The sequence below is a fragment of the Heteronotia binoei genome, chromosome 1, assembly GCF_032191835.1.
Source record: "Heteronotia binoei isolate CCM8104 ecotype False Entrance Well chromosome 1, APGP_CSIRO_Hbin_v1, whole genome shotgun sequence".
NCBI lineage: Eukaryota > Metazoa > Chordata > Lepidosauria > Squamata > Gekkonidae > Heteronotia > Heteronotia binoei.
Window position 1 is genome coordinate 219,364,989 of NC_083223.1, and position 9,732 is coordinate 219,374,720.

The following is a 9,732-nucleotide window of genomic DNA, read 5'->3' on the forward strand; positions in this document are numbered from 1 at the left end:
TAGCATAATCCTTACTGGCCACAAAGATGTGGAAATAGAGTCTTCCCTTAGAAAACTTTGTTTGTGGTATGAAAAAAATGGTGGCATATAAACATTCATTTATCCATTCACATGGTTCATTTGAATTTTAATATATTCTTCATTTTGGTTTTTCTGCTTGAGGAGTTTTCTGCTCATGAATGAATGGTTTGGAAGCAAGGAACTTGTATCTCATCATTTATTAGCATCCGGTCACTGTTTTCTGCAGCAAGTTGTCTCTCAGAAATGGTATTCCAAGTGTCTTTGGCCAATGAAGCACTTAGAGCTGTATTAGGAATCACAGCACAACCAGTCTCATTGCTGAGGTATAAAGAGAATAAAAGAGAATGGATCTTGCCTTTCTAGATCACTGGAGAGCTTTGGACAACGGGACATAGATATAAACACTTCGCGGATGGCTCTTGCCAACAGCTTGAAGCTGAAGCGACAGCTGGACTACGAGGAGCAAACATTTCAGCATCCCATTGCGGTAACCTATCGTTGATCATTGTTTCCTATGCCCATCATAAGTTTAAAGCAAAATTTCTTTTTTTTTAAATTGCCCTTTCTTAACCACATAAGCTTGACCTCCTTTCTCCTAACAGACACAGGGAGACACCTCTGGCATCAACCCAACTCACCTAATGTGGAAAAGGATGAAAATTCTCAAAGGTGAAAACTGTGCATTACTCACAGAGAGGAAGTCACTCAGCACAAGTGTCCTTAATGGTAAGAAGAAAATAACAGTGTTAAAGCTAGCAGAATTGGAACACCATGTGGTCTGGTATGTCACTGCACAACAGTTGCTGATAGACAACCAGCAGATGTACAAGTGATACACTTCCATGCCCTGCCCCCCTTCTCCCCATTACATCTAATATTCCCTGTCATGCCTGCCTCAGCTTCAAGCTATATATGATTATGGCTTCTGAAGTGGCTGAGGCCAAGACTGAAAGGTCTTAGGGTTGTAGAGGATCGCTTGATGAAAGTGACGAGTCGTGCGTGGCAGTAGTGAAAAGGCAAACTCCATACTGGAAAGTATTAAAAAAGGGATTGAGAAGAAAATGGCTAATAATGTAATGTGCTATGGTACATCTGCATTTAGAATACTGTATACAGATCTGATTGCAGTCTCAAAATGTTGCAGTGCTGAAAAAAATTACAGAAAAGAACAACCTATGAGGAGTATCTGAAGAAACTTGAGACTTCAATTGGCGGGAGGGGAATACATGGTGGAGAAACATGATGGAGGTTGATAAAACTATGCGCAGGATAGAGAAAGTGGATAGAGCTTTTGTCTTCCATAATGCTAGAATTCAGTGCCACCCAATGTGGTTGGTGGGCAATAAATTCAGGACAGACAAGAGGATGTTTCGTTACTCAATGAGTAATTAAATTACAAGATCCATTGCCACTTGACATAGTAATGGCCATGAAAATAGATGATTTTAAAAGGGGTTAGACAGATTTATGGTTACTAATCACAGTGATAAAGGGAACCTCCATATCTAAAGGTAGTAAACCTCTGAATACCAGTGCCAGGCAGCAGGGGAAGGCCTTGGCCTGTATATCATATTCATTTGCCCTTTAGGCTGACTACTGTGTAAAATAGAGTGCTGGACTAGATGAGCCACTGGTGTAAAACAGAAGTCTTCATCTGTACTTAAGTCTCTGATCTTAAGGCCAGTGCAGACATGCACATGTATCACTTGATATCTCACCATTTAATTACTCATCATTTGGGACTTGTTCACCAGTTGGTGACTTCAGCATTAAGTGATGGCTTGCCATTTGAATGAGCCATCAAAGATCCCGCACCAAAGCTAGAATTCTGAGATGATCTAAAAAACCAATTATTTTCCAGTAGCTTGGTCCTGACATATCAGTTGGAGTTCCAGGCTAAGTTCAAATCCCCAACTCTGCCGTGGAAGCTTGCTGGGTGACCTTGGGCTTTCAGCCTAACCTCCCTCACAGGGTTATTATTAGGACACAATGAAGGAAGAGAGGACAGTTTTTAAAAGCAGCTTTGGGTCTCCAGTGGGGAAAAAAGAAAGCTATATATATTTAATAAACAAGCACAATGATAAAGCAGTTTTGCCTAAAGTGAATGAGCCTGAAACATGACTACTTGGTTATCCCTTTCCTCCTGCCCTAGTGTGCTGTGATCAAACAAATAACTTCATTACTTTCTGGTTTGTGGGAAACCACAGTTATGTGTAACCAGACCCTGCAAACTACAATGTGTTTGTCTTGCATACCAGGATTGCAAAATGAGAACAAACTACAGATAAAAATCCTGATTTGGAAGGCAAGCACAAACTTCACTTTGTGCCACTTTGGATACCGTATCAAACTATGTCTCCCCTCCCCCAACCAGGAAGTACCAATTAGTGTGTGGCAGAAGAGGAGATTAAGGGGGTAAGCCTGAGGCCTGATGTCCTGGCATGGTTGCTGTTAACCTAAACATTGTAATCAGTTCACACAATGAGCCACCAACTATTAGGTGTATAGTAATCAATTCCAGAAAAATCCAGTGGTCACATATACATATATTAGCAAGGAAGAGGGATGTGCTAGCATGTTAATCAAGCATGCATAGCAATCCCATTAAATAAGATTCTATGCAAGTACCAAGTCCTACACAGGTGATTATTCTGCCTCACCAGTATATACCAACAAAATGGTATGTGTCACAGTGTCAAAAATATGAGTTGTGTCTGGATCCAGAAAAGGTTTATGTTTTTGTTCTTGTTCCCAACTACAGCTATCTGATGTTTGTTTTAATTTCTTGCTTTCAATCATAGATGAGTTTCTTTGTAATCCACAAAGAGGTTCGGGCCAGCTATTAAACATGGCACAACGGCAGCCGCAGCTGCCCCCTTCCTCTGGGAACCCTGCTGATCATCCTAAAGCTGCATTCTCCCCCCACTTCTACAGTTCCCCTTATCAGGACTTCCGAGTGCCACAAGCTCATAGGATGTCAGGTAGCATCTGATTCTCATCCAACTACAATCTTTTTCTTTTTTAGTTAGATCCTGGAAGTTTGATTTTGCCTGCTTGTCACAAGATAGCTATGAGCTATCCACTGACCATTTTTTTTCCTGTGAATTTTTGAGGGGGGGGGAGGGGTTTCCTTCAAAAATCATAATTTGAAAAAAAAGTTGCTTATTTTTGTTAATGAAAAAAATAGAATGGCTGTGCTTGGTTCTTTTTAAAAAATTGTATACTTTAAATAAACACACACCATTGTTTTGATTCCTCAATCTGTAACATAGCCCAGCCTGTAGCACCACTCTGCTGCAGTCTCTGGACAAGTATCTTATGATGATCTTGCCCTCTTCCCTTCCTCACACACAGAATTTTCTCTCTGTTTTTTCTTTCTTCTTGGCTGAGCAGCCCCTTTATCTATTTTCTACTTTTCTTAAGGTTTATGGTTGTTTCACTCTGTCACTTTATTGTATTTTGATGTTGGCTCAGCCCAGGAACTTGAGGAAAGAGACAAGATCACCTCCTTAACTTAAATTTCTGAGAATGGCACATCATAGGCTTTTTAAAGTTTAAAAATGAACAAAATATTTTATTCAATGTAGAGAAGAAAAGGTCAGGTAAAATCAGGGGTAAAATGTCTGAGGTGAATCAAATATAACTTTGACATAACTTGGTAAAATCACAAACTCCTGTGTATGTGTTTCCATTCCAGCACATGAGAGTTTAAGCTTTATACAAAGTCTTAGAACCTTTGAGATGAGAGGCTTTTTTGTTTCAGTGTTTTCTAAACATTCCAGTATATTTCCTTGCATTTATCTGACTTTTCAGGTTTCAGAAGGCAGGGATACACTACCGAGTACCCACACTCCTTCTCTAAACACACCAGGGATCACTATACTCTTTAAAGCTATCCCCTTTATCAACTGGGCAGGGAATTTCTTCTCTCTAACTAGAAGATCTATGCCTTTTCCTGGCCCAGATTGGGGGTCTTCACCAATCTTCCCACTCCTTCTTACCAACCTTCCTAGTCCTCAGTGTTAAACTTTCTTCAGTCAGTCCTGAACACTTCTTAGTCAAGCTAAACAGAATTCTCCTCATCAATCAGTCCCCTAGAGCAGGGGTGGCCAATGGTAGCTCTCCAGATGTTTTTTGCCTACAACTCCCATCAGCCCCAGCCAGCATGGCCAATGGCTGGGGCTGATGGAAGTTGTAGGCAAAAAACATCTGGAGAGCTACCATTGGCCACCCCTGCCCTAGAGGGCCTGCTCAACTGACACCAACCAATCAAATCCCTTTGAGCAGCCTGTTGTTCAAGGCTCTCTGGCTCTGTGAAGCATTATCCCTTCACAGTCTATTACATGTTTACACTTACAAATTGTTAAAGTACAATCCATCACACACCAGCAGAGCAGGTGCTCTGAGAGAAGGCAGAAATAGAAAAAGGTTAGAAGGATGTGCAGGAAGTCAAAAAGCATGAGAAACAGCTGAAAATGGTGTCCTCTACAATCAGTGTAACACTCAAAATCATCTTGTTTCAGGAGTAGCGAGTTGCCTACTTGGCCCATCGTTTGAACCTTATTTGTTGCCAGAATTGACCAGGTATGACTGTGAGGTTAACGTCCCAGTGCTGGGCAGCTCAACACTTCTGCAGGGGAGTGAATTGCTGCGAGCTCTTGACCAGGCAACCTGAGCCTACTCTGCAGGCTTCCCAGGCCTGTAACTGCTCCAAACAGCTTCAGTTTTTAAATCTATTTTTGCAAGTAGATAATTTCTAATATTGATTACACTGTTACAAGATTTTACTTACCTATTGAACTTGTCATATTACCAAATAGTGGCCTTTTTGTGAAGTTACTCACTTTTTGTGTTTGTATTAAAAGAAATATGCATCTACTGTATTTTTCCTTCTATTTCGATAAAATGTTCTTTAGAAAGTTTATATTATATAATTCCCCTTCACCGTATGTAATTTATATGTTCTAAAACTTCCTCGATATTCATTCTAATTATAAAAAAGGATGTGGTGTGCTAATGCCTGTATGTAATACTTTGGCTTCATTATTGCAAAGACTTTATTTTTATTGCCAAAGATAAAGGGGGGGGGGGAATCTTTTCCCTAGTCACAGTCAGCACTAGCTTATTCAAATAAAATACTTACTGCTTGTCCTTAGATATTTTACATGCTGCCTTTTCCAGCAGAAAAAAACACTGCAACTTTTGATCTCTTAATAGCTAAAAAAGCAAGAGATAAAACACTCTGAATTCCCCCACATGTACATATTCATAATATGCAACTTGCCAAGAGCTAACCACAGTGCTGGAGCCCTGCACAACTAGCAGGTTACAGGGGTTTTCCTAATAATTGCTTGACAAATATAAAACCTCATTTGTATCAGGATGGGGGGGAGAGGGAGCTCAGCTGCACAAGCAATCTGAGCAGTAGCTTCACTCAGCCATATTTCAATATCTGATAATGAGTTTTGGGAACTTAGCATCTAAGGATGTACCACTTGAATCATAAAGTGCAGCTATTTGGCTATGATTTGAGGACTGAGGGTTATTTTTGCCTAAGTAACTGCCATGGGTTTTAGAATACCAAGGTGCCTTCCCCGCCAGAATCTACCCAGCTCCCAGAACAAACTCATCATGATCTTAATTATTCAGGTGGGAGATGGGTGCTGCAATCTTAGATTTTTCAGAACATGGTAGTGTGAAGAATTTCCAAACGGCAGAACTCCTGCTTCCAGTCTCTTTGAGATCTAGATTGAGTAAACTCTCTGAGTAAATTGGGAGTTTGGGAATATGCATCAGAGTTTGGGGGTAAAGGAGATAACAGAAATCTGGATTGTTAGAGAGATGTTTTCAATCTCTGGTTTTTAATCCTCCAGTTTTTTATATGAAACATAATTGAGTCTTTGATATTTTTCTCTGGGCTAAATATTTATCATATATTGGTACTTTGTTATACCTAGATTTGGAACCATGAACCCTTTTTTAGGTGTTATTTTGCTTAGATCTGGTTTTGTTGTTGTTCTGCTGATGATGATGTTGCAGGGTTTGTCCAAAGGCTATTGCTAACACTGCTAATTGCTAGTTAAGGAGGGGGGGGGTATTTGTTTGCAGCTAGTTCGCCTCCTCCTCTGCAATAATGGATTTGCTGAGAAATATGACTTTAAATGTATTTGCTTGCCTATATATTACCATGTTACTTGTAGGGAAATCAAATATTATGGACTTTGGAGTGGCTGAGTGAGAGTGCTGTGTGCTGTCTGTATAGCTTGACTTTTAATTGTCGATAGCCTTTCAGGTGCAGAATAAACTTGCAGTCGGTCCTCAAAAAGCCGACCTGACACTTTGAGAGATGCCATAAAACAATGTTGGTGCTCAGGAATTTATTTAAATGGAAAGATTATATTTCATTCCCCTGTAATCCCCATTGCCTTGGTTGGATAAGTAGGCACACACTGCACTCAATCTAGCAATAACATACACTCAAGGAACCAAGGGGTTCAGAGGGGGGTTTTTTAATGATTTATTACAGCCTAAAGTTTAAGCAATAGGATTGAGGTTATGAGGGCCAAGGGCAAATTTAGAGCCATTTTTAAAAACCAAGATTATATCAGACCATGCCCATCTGCCAATATAATTGCTCGATGTAAATTAATGTAGCTGTATAAAAGATAGTGGGCTCATTGAAACTAGAGCAGTCTTTGTTAGCTCATGCAGATCATGGCTGCAGCCAGAGAACACCTCACCTGAGTCACAAATAACCTGGCCCTATAATTTACAGCTCAACATATTCTCTGAGTGGGCTCTCACACTGGAATTTCTCTAGATTATAGAACTTAGACCTTTATAGAATTTAGACCTTTGTAAAGCTGTGCCAAAGCTCTGTATTGATCTTCAGTGAATGTATGGAGCTCCAGCAAAGATGGGCTTCCCCCTTCATGGTGCAGCTTTGCTGTTAGCAAACATGCAGTTGTCTCTGGCACTGAAATGTGAAGTGAGATTCCTGTAGGCTGTAGATCTCCATGAGTGTGCTGAAGTTCCTGCACCATAAGGGACTTCTGGCAATGGTTGTATGAGTGAATCCTTTTGTTTCAGTTCACTTTTTCATGAAGCTAAATTCCATTGAAGGGCCACTTTTGACATAATGTGCACAATCCAGAGCAGTGCTAAACCCCTTTCCCTTTGAAATCTGATGGAAATAAAACTGTTTAATTTAGAACAAGCTGTGTTCAATAGATGGACATTCTTCCTTCATCAAGAGGGACTTATGAAATTTCTTCTGTAGGCAAATATCTGTGAGCAAAAATGCTTGAGAATCCAGTCTGCTTGGGGAACCTTTCCTTCAGAGTCCATCTAGATGTTTTCATTTTTAATTTATTTTTCCCCATGAGCATTCCTCTGTGGAGGCAAAACTATACATCAGAACTGACATGAAGTTTGCATTCTGGAAGCAATTTTTCCATCCCTGCTCCCTGTCCTGGTGCAGAATCTTTGGAGCTCAAAGCTTGCATCAAAAGGTGCTGCTCATTCTGGCATTAGATAGTAGCAGCCCTATGTGGGTCACAGAAATTGCCCCAGCAAATAGTCCTGCAAGAGACGTAAGTTGCATGACAAGTAAACCTCTTGGGTTCATCCCCTGTGGTCTTTGCCAGTACTCTGGAGATCCATGTCAACAGGGGAAATCCCCCACGGGCTGAAGGCAGGCCCTCTCAGAATCCCTGCTCATGCAAGACTGATTGGGTCCTTTGCTAGGGCTTGTGCTAACTCAGTGTCTGTCTGTGCCAGTATTATGCAAAGTTCAAGATACTACTTTTAAAATCAGGAAGCACTGCATTGACTGAGCACTTTCAAGTGTACTGTGTTTCAGCAATTTATTCAGACAATGATGGGGTGGGAGGGATGCAACTGGTTTTCTGTCATTTTTCAATAAAGGTTTAAGACCTATGTTAAAGGCAGAAGTTATGAAAAAAAAGCACACGATCCTTCCAGTGCTAAACACTTTTAAGCCCTGTTGTCTTAAAGCAATGCCTCTCACAAGTAACAGACTATGGCTGTGATTGGCTGTTGTGTGTTGATTATTCCATCAGAGGCAAATCCACATTTGCTTCTGAGAAATAAGTGGAATTGGGCCTTTATTGTGTTTAACTTTTGAATGCATCATGCCTTGAGTTATTGTAGGAAGTCAAGTTATAGCTAAGCTTCAGAAAGGAGCATCAAGTAATATGGGCAACATGAGGTTACCCACCTCACCTAGCTCACTCTAAAATATAATCCCACTGGTTTAATGTGGAGAATCTGGAGTAAGCTGTTCAAAGCTTGTGGCTGTAGCTAAGGGGATTTGACAAAGCTGTTGTGGTAATGACTTGTGTGCTTGGAGGGTTGACACTTTATTTACTTTTTGTTTCTGTATACTTTAAGCATTAAAAATATTTGTACCCTAACCATTTACTAAACACATGGGGGGAGGGGGGTTAAGAAAAAAAACCCATGCTTAAAATATTAACCATAACTATTGTTATAATTATTTTGTGCTCATTATATTGTTGGATTTCTTATTGATAATATTGTAACCATATGGGAACTTTTAACTTGAGAAGGAAATGTATTTTGACACTGATACCTTATTAAAGTATACTGATCCTACATGTCTTTGTGACTCTCTTGTTTCTGACAAAAATGTCACTTGGATGTATCATTGTAAAGTAAAGTATTTATTAAATTATTTATAGAAAATAAAAAAAGGTTTGCACTGATCTTTAAATGCGCAAAACAAAGACAGACAGTTACCTGCTAATTCTTGAATAGGGCATCACAAGATAAGGATTCGGAAGAATTTGGGGAGCATGACAACAACCTTATGAAGTAAGTGAGGGAGAGTGACTTGCACATGGTCTCAAGCATTAGATCTCAAAGTAACCAGTCCTTGAATTTTGAAACAAAGTTTGGTTTATTGATAATCCATGTGGCTCAGCCGAGCTAGGTATTGGAACTGATACAGTGTAACAGTAAAATGCATACTTAAAGATGGCACATCAAAGGTTCTATGAACAACTCTACATTCTCTAAACAATTCTACATTCACGTGTGAAACTTCTCACTGTAACTTCCTTATCTCTACTGCGGTCAGCTCATCCTGGGTTCCAGCCTTGCTGGCATGGGAATTAGTCCCAGGAGGTTTTATCTTCAAAGAGTACATTCCTGCATTTGTTAGTAAAAGCGAAAGGAACAAAAGGCGGGTTTTCTACTTTGATGTGCATAGGCTCAATTCATGGTTAGTAACATTTCTATACTTTGGTAACTAAAATAAACAATGCTTGACAGATGGCCCTTCCGGAAGCATCATGGCTGACTACAGCTTTAAACCCAGATTTCCATAATCCATACAACATAACCACCCCTCTAACTTGTGAGATTAGCCTCATGTTGCAGACATGGAGCTGTGGCTATAAGGTACTAGTGGCTATCAAATAAGTGCACGGGGGAGGTGAGATTTGAACAGGCAAGGGGCTGACAATAACAAGGTAGAGCATGTTTGTTTGTTTTTATCCTGCCCTTTCATCACTCATTCTCTTCACAATCCTGTGAAGTAGGTTAGGTTGAGAGCGAAAGAGTGGACACTACTGTGTCTGAAGAAGGATTTTATCTCTTTGATCCAAAGTACTGGAGAGTCTTTAAAATGGGCCCACTTTGATAGAATTTTCACACAGTTATTTGTGA

The 9,732-nt window shown here is 40.1% G+C and overlaps 1 protein-coding gene across 1 annotated transcript in view; it reads left to right on the forward strand.

The window, feature by feature from the left end:
• LOC132577943 (endothelial PAS domain-containing protein 1-like) overlaps nucleotides 1-5,053 on the forward strand; it is a 189,294-nt gene extending 184,241 nt beyond the window's left edge. Inside the window, exons 13-16 of the mRNA XM_060247736.1 lie at nucleotides 385-508; nucleotides 624-747; nucleotides 2,823-3,002; nucleotides 4,545-5,053. Coding sequence (XP_060103719.1) covers nucleotides 385-508; nucleotides 624-747; nucleotides 2,823-3,002; nucleotides 4,545-4,696 — 580 coding nt within the window. The 3' untranslated portion in view covers nucleotides 4,697-5,053. The remainder of the gene's footprint in view (nucleotides 1-384; nucleotides 509-623; nucleotides 748-2,822; nucleotides 3,003-4,544) is intronic.
• Nucleotides 5,054-9,732: the final 4,679 nt, after the last annotated feature.